The sequence below is a fragment of the Podarcis vaucheri genome (assembly GCF_965113315.1).
Source record: "Podarcis vaucheri genome assembly, chromosome: 9".
Taxonomy (NCBI): domain Eukaryota; kingdom Metazoa; phylum Chordata; class Lepidosauria; order Squamata; family Lacertidae; genus Podarcis; species Podarcis vaucheri.
Window position 1 is genome coordinate 5,593,225 of NC_138767.1, and position 16,548 is coordinate 5,609,772.

A 16,548-nucleotide genomic window follows, 5' to 3' on the forward strand; every position below is an offset into this window, starting at 1 on the left:
ACCTCGGGTTAAGAACTTTGCTTCAGGATAAGAACAGAAATTGTGCTTTGGCGGCGCGGCAGCAGCAGGAGGCCCCATTAGCTAAAGTGGTGCTTCAGGTTAAGAACAGTTTCAGGTTAAGAACGGACCTCTGGAACGAATTAAGTACTTAATCCAAGGTGCCACTGTATATGACATTTAGAAGACATCTGAAGGCAGCCCTGTTTTGGGAAGTTTTTAATGACTGATGTTTTAATATACAGTGGTATATTAATCTGCTTTTCTTTGCATTTGAACTTAATACAGTGCATGCATTGAATCGGAAGCACTTCTCTGTTGTCATTATTTATTACATTTATATACCACCTTTATTTCCCGAGGATCTCAAGGTGGTGTACATAGTTCTCCTCCTCCTCCCCACTTCATCCTCTCAACAACCCTGTGAGGGAGGTTAGGCTAAGAGATGGTGACTGGGATTCGAACCCTGCTCTCCCAGGTCATAGTCCAGCACTCTGGTCTAACCATTACGCCACACTGTCTCATAGATGTTCATGTTAGATTTCCAGCCTTGGAGCATTGAAATACCGGAAGAATTATTTGTGTAGCACCGTCTGATTGCCAGGTTCTGGTGACCATAGATTCCTCTCCATTTCCGCTTGCCGTTCTGATACACAAACTGAGGAGTGGGTGGGATCAAAGCGCAAGGGCTTCAAAGCACAATGCCTTCCTCCTGTTTTGTGGATTAGTTCCACAGTTGGGTTTCTTCCCCCTTCCCCCCACCCTTAAACACACACCCACCCACCAGACACAGTTACGTATCTACCCAATTTGCATATAAAAGATAAAACACCCTTAGAAGCTTGACATTTTAAAAATTCATAAACAGCATTGGTAACAAGATCGCAATCCAGCAGCTGTGATTCAGATAATTAATGTTTGTCAGTTCCACATATCGCATGGAAATGAATATCTGCAACCTTAATCAAGTTAAAAGCGGGATTGCTCTGCCCTCGATGCATGTTAGGTCTTTATTTTTAAAAAGTAAAATCTTTTGAGAGTTTGCTGCATTAGGTCATACTGTGTACAGTACTGTAATTTTTAAAATAATAATAATAATAAAATTTTATTTATATCCCGCCCTCCCCAGCCGAAGCCGGGCTCAGAGCGGCTAACAACAGTAAAATGATAAAACATTCTAAAATCATTTCATTATCAAATTACTTCAAATCAGATTAATGGCAACCATTGGGCTAGAGTTCTGTGAGGATTGCCGAAGGAGGGAGTCAGGCTGTGCCTTAACCAAAGGCCTGGTGGAACAGCTCTGTCTTGCAGGCCCTGCGGAAAGATTTCAAGTACTGCAGAGCCCTAGTCTATTGTGACAAAGCATTCCACCAGATCGGGGCCACAGCTGAAAAAGCCCTGGCTCTGGTTGAGGCCAGCCTAACCTCCCTGTGGCCCAGGACCTCTAAGATGCTTTTGTTTGAAGACCGTAAGGTCCTGTGTGGGACATACCAGGAGAGGCGGTCCTGTAGGTACGAGGGTCCTAGGCCGTATAGCTTGTTCACAGATTGCATTTGAGCTATTCTAAGGGATTCTGGTCACATCTGCAGCATACATTTAAAGCACTCTTACAGCACTTCGACAATCATGCCTCTCCGCCCCCAAAAGAATCCTGGGAACTGTAGTTCTTTAAGGATTCCGACTTCCCAGCACCTCTAGCAAAGCGCAGCTCCCAGGATTTTGCACGGCTGCCCAAGAGTGCTTTATATAAGTGTTGTGTTTGTGACCTCGGTTCAGTCGGCCCAAATGGTTTACGGTTCTAGGGTGGCCTTGGGTTTTTATAACTGCTCAGTCCTGAAGCGCTGGGTGCTGCACCCGGCCTCGTTTTCTCCATCCACAAAACGTGAACGAGGACACTGCGATGGCGGCTATTTGTATATAAAGGCTGCAAACCTACACAGAAGAGCCTTTGGGCTGAGCAGGGCTCCAGTGTGCCCATCATCACAGTGTCGGAGAGCTATATAAATACCTTATTTCTTGTTCTATAAGACGCACCAGACCACAAGACGCACCTAGTTTTTTGGAGGAGGAAAAGAAGAAAAAAAATATTCTGAATCTCAGAAGCCAGAACAGCAAGAGGGATTGCTGCGCAGTGGAAGCAGCAATCCCTCTTGCTGTTCTGGCTTCTGGGATATCTGCGCAGCCTGCATTCGCTCCATAAGACGCACACACATTTCCCCTTACTTTTTAGGAGGGAAAAAGTGAGTCTTATAGAGCAAAAAATACGGTATTCACAGTGATGGGGAACTGTGTGGCTTCTTTGAAATGATGGTCTTGTGAGAAGCAGCTTCTTTCAGTTGAGATGAAAGAGCAGGCTCTCCAGACAACATGTGAAGGGGGTGCCCCCGATAATCCTGTGGACAACAAGCACATCTGACTGGAAAGCCGCCTCACGTAGCTCAGGGAGCATCACCCAGCTTGCTCTGGTTTCCCTGATCTCTCCCAGTTGTCATTCCAAGTCTTCTCCTGACAGCTCTTTGGTCCAGAGAAGCTTTTGCCCTGTGTGTTTTTCAGCCTTAGCAGTTTCCCTTTGGTTGTGTTTGAAGCACACTTCCCTTGTCTTCCTCTAAGGCAGGGTTCCCTGAACTTGGGTCTCCAACTTGTTTTTGTTGGACCACAACTCCCATCATTCCTAGCTAGCAGGACCCCAGTGGTCAGGGATAATGGGAACTGTAGTCCAACAGACAGCTGGGAAACCCTTGCTCTGATAATGTCACACTGTCAATTTCGGAAGCAGTGAACTGGGCTTTTCTGGTGTCTTTATCCAAACACAGAAACCACAGAGGAAGGCTCTGAAAACCCGGGGCATGCTGACCTCGCAGGAGATCAAGAACATCCATGTAAGTCAAAGCCAAATACGCCTTTCCTATTCATTTTTTAAAAATATTTTGTATTAGTTTTTTAACATATCATTTTCAAATAATTAAACATACTTTTACATCTTATACAATTTTTGGACTTCCATCAATCACATCTGAAAATTTTCCAATCTAATCACTTAATACACATTTCTTACTTTCACTATTACCTTTAAATCCTATAACTAATCTCTCTTCTTTCTCTATTTTGCAATATTTCATGTATTTTTCCTTACAAAACTTCTTGTAATTTGTTGATTACAATTGTCCTTCAAATAGTTCGTATATTTTTTCCAATCTTCTGCAAATCTCTGGTTTCGAATCCTTCCTCTCATTTTATCTAATTCTGCGTAGTCCATTAATTTTGTCTGCTATTCTTCTTTCATCGGGATTTATTCTTGCTTCCATTTCTGGGCTATCAATACTCTTGCCGCTGTTGTTGCATATAAGAACAATTTAACATCTTGTCTATTAATATCCTCGCCTATAGTACCAAGTAAAAATGCTTCTGTTTTTTTTAAGAATGTATATTTCAACATCTTTTTCCTCTCATTATATATCATTTCCGAGAAGTTTTTTACTACGCCTTTCCTATTCAAGGGCAGGGGGCAACCTTAGCTCAGTGGGCAGGACTTTAGCTGAGACTCCTGCATTTCAGGGGGTTGGACTAGATGGCCTTTGGGTTCCCTTCCAACTCTACAATTCTCTGATTCTATGACTAATGAGGGGACGAGAGTGTGCTCCCAGGAGTGATGCAAGGCAGCCTTAAAGTCCCTCCCACTGAAGCAGTGATTCCTGTAACTGCCTATTATTATTATTATTATTATTATTATTATTATTATTATTATTACATTGATATCCCAACCTTCTTCCAAGGAGCTCACTGTGGCCTGCACAGATCTTTTCCCTCCCCAACTTCATCCTCACAACAGCCCTGTGAGGTAGGCGAGGCTGAGAAGCAGTGACTGGCCCGAGAACACCTAGGGAGCCTCCTGGCCAAGTGGGGATTCGAACCCTGGTCTCCCAAGCCCGAAGCCGACGCTCTAACCACTATGCCATATTGCCTGCTCTTTAAACGCAGAGGGTGATGTTCAGATTTATGCTGAAATTAATGGACCTCCTTTAGTCACGTTCCTTAATTTCAGCGGGCCTACTCAGGGCAGGATACCACCCGGAAGAAACAAGAGAGCCCCGCATATAGAAAGCGAAGCTATTTTTAGCCTCTGTGAAAGATTTCCTTCCTTGAGCATAGCTGCTTAGCTGTGCACATTTTCTCTCTCGCCGGGGACTCGCCCCGTCAGCAGTTCTGACAAACGACTCCTGAAATATGACTGTGCGTTCTTGCGAGCTCAGAGAGCGGCTCTTGAGTGATAGCTTTGCCTTCCAATGCAGGTGAAACGCCACCTGGATCCTCTTCCAGCTGGCTACTTCTACAACGGGACACAGTTTGTGAATTTCTTTGGCGACAAGTTGGATTACCATCCACGTATCCTTTTAAAAAAAGAAAAGAAAAGCATGCATCTGTGCACTCTGCAATCTGTTCAGCTCTTCAGACCCTTTGGAGCCATATTGTACCAGTAAAGCTTTGGACTGTCTCTAAAAGCAACTGGGTAACAGCAGGCAGCTTCCTAGGTAAAGGGACCCCTGACCGTTAGGTCCATTCGTGGCCGACTCTGGGGTTGTGGCGCACATCTCGCTTTATTGGCCGAGGGAGCCGGCGTACAGCTTCCGGGTCATGTGGCCAGCATGACTAAGCTGCTTCTGGCAAACCAGAGCAGCGCACGGAAACGCCGTCTACCTTCCCGCCGGAGTGGTACCTATTTATCTACTTGCATTTTGATGTGCTTTCAAACTGCTAGGTTGGCAGGAGCTAGACCGAGCAACGGGAGCTCACCCCGTCGCAGGGATTAGAACCGCCGACCTTCTGATCGGCAAGCTGTAGGCTCTGTGGTTTAACCCACAGTGCCACCCGCGTCCCAGGCAGTTTCCTAGGGTGGCACAAAGTGGAGGCAGGTGTGCAGAAGACCCCGAATAGTCTCATTCGATCTCCTCTGCGGTGCTGAGCTCTGGGTCCTTGCTTCCAGCAGACTGTTTCATTACAGAAAAGAAAGCCTAGTTTGCTTGTGACAAACTCAAACGTGGGCTGTAAGCCGAGGTGAGGCATTTGTCTCCAGGCTGAGGGCCGCTTTGCCTTGTGTGCAATCTTCTGAGGGCCACGTGCCGGTGGGAGGGAGGGCTAGAAGCAAAATTAGGCAGGGCAATAACGAACGCACAGTTTCACTTTCTACGCTAACTTGCACACGGGAAACACACCCCTCTCCACCCCCCACCCAGGCCAAGCACGAGGCATTATCAGAGTCCAAGAACACCTCCCAGCCTGGCAGAAACAGTTTAAGGAGTGAAGCAAGGCTTCTGGGGGGGTGGGGAAGAGTTCTGCGAGCCGGGCAGATAGGCCTGGAGAGCCACATTCTGCCAGGCCAGAGTCCCGCTGTGGACCTTCCAGCAAGCAAGACTTGACAACTTCTGACTTGATAGCTCGGTTGGTTAAAGCGCTATGCTGATAACGCCAAGGTTGCAGGTTTGATCCAGATTCCTATTCCAGAATTGCAGGGGGTTGGGACCAGATGATCCGCAGGGTCCCTTCCAACTCTGCAGTTCTGTGATTCAGTGATTTCAGATCAGATTTTAGCCAGGTCAGGAAATTGCAGGCCTTTTCGATCAGATAGAGTATCAGTATATGGGAAGCTGCCTTATAAGAGATCACACTATTTGCTCCTCCTGCCTGGGATTGCCTCCTCCTGAGAAAGCCTGTGTGGTGCCATCCACATGCTCTTGAACTGCCTCCAAGGCCAATAATAATAATAGATGCTGGGGAGTCTTAGTTGGACAACCAACATGTTGGTTTCCCCCCGGTCTACTCTTATCTGGCAGCATATTTCCTCCAGGGTCTCAGGCAGAGAGAAAAGAGTGTGTGTCCTTTTCCCTTCCTTCTGCAAACTGGTGTTTTTAACTGGATACAAGCCAGCAACCTTCCACAGTGGATCCAGCAAGCGAGCCCTGCCACTGAGCAGAAGGTGGCGGAAGCAGATCCACGTGCCCTCCAGCGCTTGTTGGGCCTCTGTGCAACTCTTGATCTTTTTAGCAAGGGCTGTAGGAAAAATTCCCAGTGGATTGGGTCCCATGTTAAAACGGGGTGGGTGGGCGAGCGGTGTCACACTTCTGACCATCCTTCAGGAGCTTCTGTGTATTTTTAAAGCCCCCCACCTTAAATGGCTCCTGGCAGGATTTCTTCTCCTTAACAGCCGATTCACCCCAGTGATGGATCAGTTCATGAACGACTACCTGGAGGAGGCGAACCGTGAGATTGAAGAGTACAACCGAGAGCTGGAGGAACTGGAGTACCACGACCTCTTTGAGCAGAAGACCTAAGCGAGACCCGCCTGTGCCAAGGCACAAAACCCTTGATGAGATTGGGGCCAAACATCAGCGACCAAGAAACGCTTTTTGTCCTTGCTGGCTAAAAGGAAAATGAAATCATCCGTTTTCCAACTATTCTTCTAATATTTAGTTTCCATTCATGTAAAGTTGGCCTTTTTTCTTTTCTTTTTTAAGAAATGCTGATGCACTTCCACGTTAATGTTGAGCTCTCGGTCCTTGAATTCTCTTTGGCTTACAGTGGAAAGGAGATGTGTGGCTCGCTTCTTGTTTTAAATTACAAAGCTGCATTTCCTTGTTTATGAAGCTGGTCCTGACCGTAGTTTTCTGACGTCCCACAATTGCCCCTGTCCAAATTGCCCCTGGGGTGTTCCTAACGCGAGAAATGGGGGAACACGTAAGCTCTTGAAGACTTCTCTTAACCAGCATGGTGGTTTTTGGGGTGTTCCTAAAGCGAGAAATGGGGGAACACGTAAGCTCTTGAGAGCTTCTCTTAACCAGCATGGTGGTTTTTGGGGTGTTCCTAACACGAGAAATGGGGGAACACGTAAGTTCTTGAGAGCTTCTCTTAACCAACATGGTGGTTTTTGGGGTGTTCCTAAAGCGAGAAATGGGGGAACACGTAAGTTCTTGAGAGCTTCTCTTAACCAACATGGTGGTTTTTGGGGTGTTCCTAACACGAGAAATGGGGGAACACGTAAGTTCTTGAGAGCTTCTCTTAACCAGCATGGTGGTTTTTGGGGTGTTCCTAAAGCGAGAAATGGGGGAACACGTAAGTTCTTGAGAGCTTCTCTTAACCAGCATGGTGGTTTTTGGGGTGTTCCTAAAGCGAGAAATGGGGGAACACGTAAGTTCTTGAGAGCTTCTCTTAACCAACATGGTGGTTTTTGGGGTGTTCCTAAAGCGAGAAATGGGGGAACACGTAAGCTCTTGAGAGCTTCTCTTAACCAGCATGGTAGTTTTTGGCGTGTTCCTAACACGAGAAATGGGGGAACACGTAAGTTCTTGAGAGCTTCTCTTAACCAGCATGGTGGTTTTTGGGGTGTTCCTAACACGAGAAATGGGGGAACATGTAAGTTCTTGAGAGCTTCTCTTAACCAACATGGTGGTTTTTGGGGTGTTCCTAAAGCGAGAAGTGGGGGAACACGTGAGCTCTTGAAGACTTCTCTTAACCAACATGGTGGTTTGGGGCGAGAAATAGGGGAACACAAATGCTAAAGTGAAAGTTGGTGTCACACTTGCAGTTTCTGTGACTGTACCCTTGCTGTAAAACAGAACATCTGTGCTTCTGTTTGGTACATTAACAGCAACGTGTCAGTTTGTTCCAGGCTGAACTAAGAGCCGCAGTCACTTCTTGAGTGTTAAGAGTTCTACTTGAGTATTAAGAGCATGCCTTTAAGAGCGTTTCCAGTAAGTGCCCAAAGATGCACATCTTTGCAGTGTTGGGAAAGTTGCAACGCATTCAGGGCCAGCTTGGATAAATTGCTTACCGCTTTTGGGCAGGATGGGACCGTTTCCTGTTAGATTCATTGGCTGTTGTGTTGGCACGGTTTCTGTGTGTGCGCTGGAGTCAGACCCCATGTCTTGAGTCTTCTGTGGGCTCATTCCTGCGTGGTTCTGGCCTGTGCAAATGACTCCTGTGTAGACCCAGCGCATGCACAAAAGACGGGCCTGGAGGTGCAAACCCCGCAATCTTGCCGCCCAGTGACGGTTTGCATGTGTGTCCGCTGTGGAGTCCAAACCACATGAAAGCAGTTGCTTGGTGGTTTTTGCGGCTGCCGTGGCCTCCTGAGAACTGAAGGCTGAATGGCAGGACGCAGTATGTGCATCTTGGTAGCTGGAGCGATTCAAAGACCCGCCTCCTGCGAGGCGCTTCTAAAACTCAAGTAGAAAAGCAAGCGTGTCAAATCAACCTGCTTTATCCATCGGAAATAACAGAAATACGGCTGGACTCCAAAAGCTGAACCGGCCTGCGGCTTCCTATAAAAACTTGATGCAAAATTCTTAATCTCCAGTAAATGATAAAGAGAGGAAGCCTCGTTGGGTAGCGTACTCTGTATCCCCAGTTGAGCATCTTTCACTCCTGGTGGATTCATCCTTAGAAAAAGAGCTCCAGCTTAGCATTCTAGGTGACGCAGCTTAGATTTTGAATGTTTGCATATGTTTTCATTATGCCTGTTGAAGTTTGTTTTTCCTCCCTAGCCTAAATTACTGTTTCACTCCATGGGCCCTTGAACAGGCATGAAGCGGTTTCCGTAAAACTGAAGGCCGGCTTTTTTTCCTTGTTGACTAAATATTATTTTAAGCTTTCTGTGGGGTCATAAATGCCCGTACTACAGGTAATAGGGCATCCTCCTAAGGATTGTGGATTTATCTATGCATGACCATTACCTTAGTTAACTCTTGGAATAATATACTGATAGTGCCTGGTAGTATAAATGGTAACTAGCAAATTAATTTTGGAGGGGCAGTTGGTGTGTTTGAGCTAAGCCAGCTTGGCTGGAACATGTGAAAAGGTAAGGTGTTCTCTTCAGGTGGCTCCCACAGCGAGCAGGGAGAAACTCACGCCTGACCTTACTCCATACGCTTTGAAACAGAAACCAATTTCTGAATCATCCCTCCAGAAAAGAGAGCAATACTGAGAAGCAGCTTCTCAGGAGCTAGCGCACAGGTTGGCATGGGTGTATCGAGTGACCGTGGACCTGTGTTATCCTGTTGCTCAGATTAAGAGCGTGGTGCGTAGCCCCTTCCTGGGGGGCTACACAATCTCTCCTGTCTTCCTCCCCCTTTGGAGCTGGCTTCTTCCATGGAAGCCAGCGAGAAGCCGTCGTGGGCCAGGAGGGTTCTGAGTTTGTGGGTCTGTGCCCAGTCTCTGGCAGAATCCAGTCCTGAATATGGGCCTGTCAAGAGCAAGATTTATTAGCAAAGAGAGATTCTGGCAAAAGGAGGCCAAGTATCGGTTGCCGGAGGTGGCACACAATTTGCCCCTCTTGTGGCTGTTTGGCAAGTTTAAAGTCTTTCTCTGGTGACAAGAGTTCAGGCAGCAAAGCCTGGCTTTCCGGGGAGAGGGCTGAATTCCTCTGTTGCCTTTGGCTTGCTTCTCCGCACTTAAACTCCAGATTTCTAACATGTGCTCATTCGTGTATCGGGCCCAAACTGTTGCCAAGTGTGGCAAATATTTAAAAGCATGCCAAAGGCAAAGCACCTTCAGATCAGCCACAGCTCGATCACATAAGCCAATCAAGAATTGGGGTGTCTGGAGTTTTCTGGAGGGATAAAAGGCCATGATCCACTGGAAACCCTCTTGCAAGGCTCCAAATTGATGCCAGTGAGGGTTCCTGGTGGATTGTGCCAAAGCCGATGGGTGGAGAGGGTGTTAAGCAGCTCCCCCCCCCAATCAACATAGTTTAGCACAAACCCCAATTGCTCCTCTCTAGCTTAGATTGTCTAATGATCTGCAAAAGCCATATATAGAGATAACCGCGTTTGCTACGCAGCTTCTCGGAAGATGAGGCAAACGCAACTTGGATGTGTTGCCTCACCTTCTTCGTGGATTATGATCGTAGGTTTTTAAGTGCAATTGTTATTAAAATAGGTGAAGAGATTGTAGCTTACTTAGCTCTGCTGAACTCTGAAATTTACAAGACAGAAGCCTGGGCAGATCCCAAAGAGCAGATCCTCCGGCGGCTGGTTCTAACCATTGCCTTTTTCAGCCAAGAGAGCTGCTTTTGCAAGAGACTCACCAGGCTGCCCCGAGAATTTGCTTCAGGGCAATCCCATGCCTCGCAGCTGTAGACTTGGCAACAGCATTTCATGGGACAGTGTGGCAAGCAGCATCTGGCACACACAACTTCCTCTGTGCCACCGCGTGCCATCCAGACCTTTTGGCTGGGGCTGGTGGAAGTTGGGATCCTACAGCACGCAGAGGCCTCAAACCAGGAAGAACTGCTGGAGATCTTGCTCCTTGGCTGCCTCTAGCGGTGTGCAGAAATTAGGCTGAGCCTCTGCATTCGAACATCATCCTGGTTTGGCGATATCCGCTGTGTTGAATGATTTCTGTAGCGGCCACAGAAGATGCGCTGGCCTTAAATGGGCAGATCCCTTTTGGGCAGGCATCAATGAGGCACCAGGAACGCTCTTGAGAGCAATCCTCACTTTAAGGTCAGGCAGCTCATTTCAGTGCAGCTCAGTCCCTCTGCGCAGGCAGGGAGGCTGCCTCAGCCGGTGAGGAGGACCGCAGGGCGGACTGTGAGGAGGAAGAGGCTGCTGGGTTTGTTTTGCCCCTCCGTTTTCCCCCCGGGGGCACCAAATGGGCTGTTTGGGGCATTGGCACAGGGCCATGCCCTAGGCTCCATCCCATGACTTGCCAACAGCTGTTGGGCAAGCTTCCGAAGGGGCCTTTTCTGCAGTGGGACCCCTAAGCTGTGGGGACCAAGCAGGAATGGGCAGGGTGTGGGTGTCTAGAATCTCCCGCCCATCCCAGTGGGGCTGCACAGACAAGTCAGAGTTTTAGCAGAACAGAGGCATGGTAGAGAGAGACATATATATATATCTCTATATGTATACGCTGTACTGCATGCTAAGTAAGAACAATACCCCTGTAATAACTACAAAGGCCTTTCACCATTCTGGTACTGCAATGACTTCTATTTTGGTATTGACGAAATTTTCTCGATTACCTCAATTTCCTTAACGTTCAACTGTGATTTTGTTTTTAAAAGAAATTAAAAGGGGGTGGGGAGTGTTGGGGAAGGGGATAAAATAGCCAAAATATCGAAACTGTGACAATGGGATCCTGTTCGAGACATATCAGTGCCTTGCTTTACGGCACCGCTGCCGACGCGGCACAAATTTTTCAAGCAGGCGGGCGCCATTGGTTCCTGCTGCTCGCTCCCTCTTTTGAAGGGAAGAAGAAAAAACCATTTTGGTGAAAGGACTCTCCACCTAGCGGAGAATATTTAGCACACATGGTTAAGTTGTTCGGGTTTGTTGTGTCTTCTTTTTTAAAAAAGAAAACTCTTTGAGGACTGAAAACGATTGAAATACTTGATATTGCCGGCATTCTTAAGGCAATTCTATTTAGGGAATTGCTTCAATGACCCGGCAACATTTTTATAAAGGGGTGGGTTGGGGAGCTAACTCGTTTGTTTGTTTTTTTTACAAGGGGGGGGCGGGACTTGCATCGCCGAATAAAATAATCTAGTTTTGAAATGTTTCAAGCTACTGTAAAACGCAGAGCACCGTTCTAGTTGCAACTATTCAAAGTGCCATTAACACTGTTCTTGCACTGCAGCCGTTTGCGGTGAAAAAAAGAAAAGGAAAAAACGGCAGCAGTGCCAAGAGTTGGAGCTTTCCTTGTGTATGTGTGTTTTTCCCGTGGAAATGCACAAATCGAGTCCTCAAGGGGTTTCTCTCTGCTTTTGCTGACCTTCCCATTAGCAGCCTGTGTGGTTTCATATCACCTGAGAATGAGTGTGGTCAGAAATCGCTGAAGTTATATTGTGGGTGGGGAGGGAGGGGAGGGGTTGCAACAAACTTTGGAAAAGCGAAGGGGTACATTTGCAATCCGAACTCTGTGCTGCTAGGGGCGGGTGTTGCGGTGAGACAAGGGGCTGCCGCTGAAAATGGCAGCCGCCCTCCTGCAGCGACACAGGGACGCCAGATCTAGATTTTGCAGGGAGCCCTGCATGTGATTGGGGTTTTTGCGTATGCAGAATCTACTTCTCCCGTCAGCTAGGGATCCTGGGCGCGGTTCTCCTTCACAAGTCTGCCTTTCATCCCAGTGGGACTTATGAAGGAGAACTTCCCTCACCCACTTCGATTCTGTCCCTCTGGATCCTCTGCAGACACCGAAACGCGACAGTGTCGGCCTGGGACGCCCGAGTCAGCAGCACAGAGTCAGTTTGTGTGCTGAAAGTGTTCCTCGTGTTCTTTTTTCTCTTTTGAGATCATTTTTTTTCTCTCACTCCTGAATTTTGCACAGCTAATAAGCTCCGGAATACCGTTTCGGGTATCCTCAAAAGGGAAAATTGTAACTAGCATAGCGAGGGAAGGTAAAAACGTAAACTGTGAGTTGTTAGAACTGCGTTGCTAAATCTAATTTTAGATGTACCTCAGAAAACTAGTAAGAAACTGCTTTGTCCTTTTACCTAGTTGTGAAAGACTCACATAACAAATTCTTCTTTTTTTTTTTACCAGGTGCCAAAATTAATTTTTCATACTAGTTTTCAACCCGTTAATATTTGCAACGTTCAGTAAAATGTTATTTTTACAAACTCTACTGTAACTTCAGTTAAACTGAAATGAGTGAATGAAGCTTTTTTGCTTATTTGTATTTATTACACTACTTGATTCAGTAAATATATAAAAGTACCTTTCCCTTTATTTTTGTATTGTTTTACACGTTTATACCTGCTGTTTGTGATTATTATTTTTTACACTTGTAACTTGGATGCGATTCTAAAAAAAGCCCAATAAATTATATCCATCATTTCTATCAGTTTATTTGTGTGTGTGTGTGCGTGTGTGTGTGTGTGTGTGTGTGTGTGTACGTGTGCGCGTGTGTGTGAATGCTGATTGGTTCACTTGCTTGAGTCATATTGTGCTAGTTTTTTCTGCATGCACCTTCTTGTGGGTTGCGGCTGCTTGGTTGCAGCTGGTGGCCTAGGGCGGTGTTATGTACTGAGTTGAATAGGATCCAAAATGCAGCAGTCTGATTGGTCCTAGAACAATAGGATTCAGAATGCAGCAGTCGGATTGGTCCTAGGACAGTAGGATCCAAAATGCAGCAGTTGGATTGGTCCTAGAACAATAGGATCCAGAATGCAGCAGTCTGATTGGTCCACAGGAGCCACCCAATCCAGCTCCAGGTGGAAGTGAATCCGCAACCTGATTGGCCTAAAGGAGAATCCTGGAATTAGCCAATCGTGTGGGGCCCATTGTGTAAATAATGTATATAAAGCAGACATTCTGGGGGAACTTCCATTCCTCCTCACTACTCTGAGCTGAATCAAGAGCATGAAATCCACCCTCGACTCCAAGTATATTTCAGGCAGTGTGGATTCACTTTTGATTCTGCCTCTTTGAACTCTTGCCCACATTTAATAATAATAATAATTTTATTAGATTTTCAAAGATTTTAGCAAATTTGCTGCATATGCATTATATAATATATCATTCACTTACATTTTGCTTTTTGACTTCCCACCCCTCCCTCCTTGTTCTTTTTATTCTTATTCTCAGCTATTACATTATACTGTTTGGTAAACCTATTATTATTATTAGTCCTTCACCTGAAGGTCCCAAATCAGGCTACAGCATTAAAACGCAAAATTAAAAACAATGCAGAATAACTTACAACTATAAAAATAAGGTAGGTCCTAAAAACGTTTAAAAAAGGGAAAGGACCCCTGGACGGTTAAGTCCTGTCAAAGGCGACTATGGGGCTGTAGCGCTCGTCTCACTTTCAGGCCAAGGGAGCCGACGTTTGTCCACAGACAGCTTTCCGGGTCGTGTGGCCAGCAGGACTAAACCGCTTCTGGCACAACGGGACACCGTGACGGAAACCAGAGCGCACGGAAACGCCGTTTACCTTCCCGCCAGAGCGGTACCTATTTATCTACTTGCACTGGTGTGCTTTCGAACTGCTCGGTTGGCAGGAGCAGGGACAGAGCAACGGGAGCTCACCCCGTCGTGGGGATTCAAACCATTGATCTTTCGATCAGCAAGCCCAAGAGGCTCGGTGGTTTAGATCACAGCGTTACCCGCTCCTCAAGGGGTCAAAAGCCAGGGTAAATGGTTCTTTCCCAGCTTGCACGGCTGGACTAAGATCCCTTCATCCAACACTCGGGCAAAAGGGCTGCAGAGGAAGCTTTCCCAGCTGCAAAAACAGTTGCCCAAGTTGGTTTTCCCACCCCAAAAACAGATACAACAAACCGCTTTCTGCACAGCCCAGGACGGAGAACGGTAGCGGGTGGCGGTGCTTATTTCCAATTTGGACGCCTAGAAAGATCGCCAGGCAGGGGGGTCAAGACAAGCCTCTCTTGGTGGCCATCCACCCCAGCCCCTCAGGTAGGCCCCCGCCTGTTCCCATTGAAGGAAGAGAGACACCTTCAGCCATGTGTCCTTAGCAAGGGGACTGGGCTGCTTGCCACAGTGGCTGGTGAAATCTGTCTTGTCCAGAACTCCCTTTATCTCCTGCCCGGGAGTGATGAACTGCCAAAGCCGACCTTGCAATCCTGCTACTGAAATTGCTGCTAAGTTGCGGAGGGAGATAGCAAGGTGCTAATAAAGCAGTTGGGGTGAGAGCAAGGGGGTGGTTTTGTGGGGGGAGGAGAGATTTTGACCTCTCTCCTCCATTACACATTCTGTTTTCCCCTCTTTCTTTAGCAGAATCATAATTGTAGAGTTGCAAGGGATCCACTTCTAGTCCAAACCCCTGCAATGCAGGGATTGCAACTCATTAGCTGCCGGTTCTTAATTGCGGTGTCCAATTCTGGACGCCACAGTTTAAGAAGGATATTGACAAGCTGGAAGGTGTGCAGAGGAGGACAACCAAGGTGATCAACGGTCTGGAAACCAAGCTTGATGAGGAGTGGTTGAAGGAGCTGGGTATCTTTAGCCTGGGAAAGACGAGACTGAGAGGAGATAGGAGAGCCATATTCAAATGTCTCAAAGGCTCTCACATGGGAGAGGGAGCAAGCTTGTTTTCTCCTGCTCTGGAGGGCAGGACTCGAACCCATGGCTTCAAGTTGCAAGAAAGAAGATTCCAACTAAACATCAGGAAGAACTTTATGACAGTAGATGCTGTTTGACAGTGGAACGGTCTCTCCTTGGAGGTTTCAAAGCAGAGGTTGGATGGCCATCTGTCATGGATGCTTTAGCTGAGATTGGGTTGGACTAGATGACCCCCGGGTCCCTTCCAACTCTACAATTCCATGTTCCTATATGATAAGCCCTCAGTGGCCAGATATGGGCGCTGACACTTTTCCCAAATGATGTTTCCTTTGCTAGGGTGTCTTTGAACCTAGTTTTGGTGGGTGTGCCTTATTTTGAAGAGGATTGGTTGGGGTGAGGGAAAACCCTGTGTTGACTGTCAGAAAACATATGTGTTGGAGGAGGGAGAGAGGAGGGTCGGATCCGGCCCAATCGCCTTCTCAATCCGGCCTGTGGACGGTCCGGGAATCAGCGTGTTTTTACATGAGTAGAATGTGTCTTTTTATTTAAAATGCATCTCTGGGTTATTTGTGGGGCATAGTAATTCATTCATCCTCCCCCCCAAAAAAGTATAGTCTGCCCCCCCCCAAGGTCTGAGGGACAGTGGACCGGCCCCCTGCTGAAAACGTTTGCTGACCCCTGGGCCCAGGGGCTTATGATGCAGACCCCACACTCAGGGTCCACATGTGCAGACCCTTGCCAAGACTATACCACCCCTGCCCCCTAAGCTTTGAGGGTCAACAGGTGCAATCCTGACCTCCCACGGCATCAGTCGGTGCTTTGCAATGAACTGCAGAGCAGACCCAGTTTCTCCAAACAGGTAAGTCAAGTTATGCAGTTTTTGAGAGGAGGGGAGTGGAATACGTTTGAGGGCTTGGCAAAGAAGGGCTTGCCCTTCTTGAAAAGGTCTACTAAAAACTATCTGATGGGGAGAATTCAGAGCCCCATATATGGCTTGATTTTGTTCCTTAGATGGCTGTGGGGAGGTGGGGACTGGTCCATAGCAGAATACCTACCGGGGATGAACTGCTGCACTCATGAAACTTAGCACATTTCCCGCGGTGTTTGTGTGTGTATCAGATTTCTAATTTTATTTATCATTTTTCATTATAATGTTTCACATTTCATTGATTACAACCATACATTCAATCACTGACTTCTTCGCTTCGCTCCCTTCCGTGGTTCTATTTATTTATCCGTTAAGGCTGCATATTCTAATTTCCCCATATATTCATATTTCTCCCTTCCCCCTATATCTTTTAATACTTTAACAGTACTGAATTTACACTAACCCTGCTAACGTTTTAACCTGATTAACATAGTTCTTCTGATATTCTGCAAACATTTCCCACTCTTCCTTAAATACTCAATCTTCCTGATCTCTTATTCTCTTAGTTAAATTTGCTAATTCTACATCATCATCATCATTATTAATTGAGTTTATATACTGCCCTATATATGGAGGGAGGTCTCAGGGCAGTTCACAGAAAATATCACAACA

General features: G+C 46.7%; 1 protein-coding gene across 1 annotated transcript in view; it reads left to right on the plus strand.

The window, feature by feature from the left end:
* The window catches only part of DNAAF9 (dynein axonemal assembly factor 9), a 78,163-nt gene extending 65,341 nt beyond the window's left edge, over window positions 1–12,822 (plus strand). The window contains exons 35-37 of the mRNA XM_082236330.1: window positions 2,814–2,879; window positions 4,290–4,383; window positions 6,214–12,822. Of these exons, the coding sequence (XP_082092456.1) occupies window positions 2,814–2,879; window positions 4,290–4,383; window positions 6,214–6,326 (273 nt within the window). The 3' untranslated portion in view covers window positions 6,327–12,822. The remainder of the gene's footprint in view (window positions 1–2,813; window positions 2,880–4,289; window positions 4,384–6,213) is intronic.
* The last annotated feature ends 3,726 nt before the right edge of the window (window positions 12,823–16,548 follow it).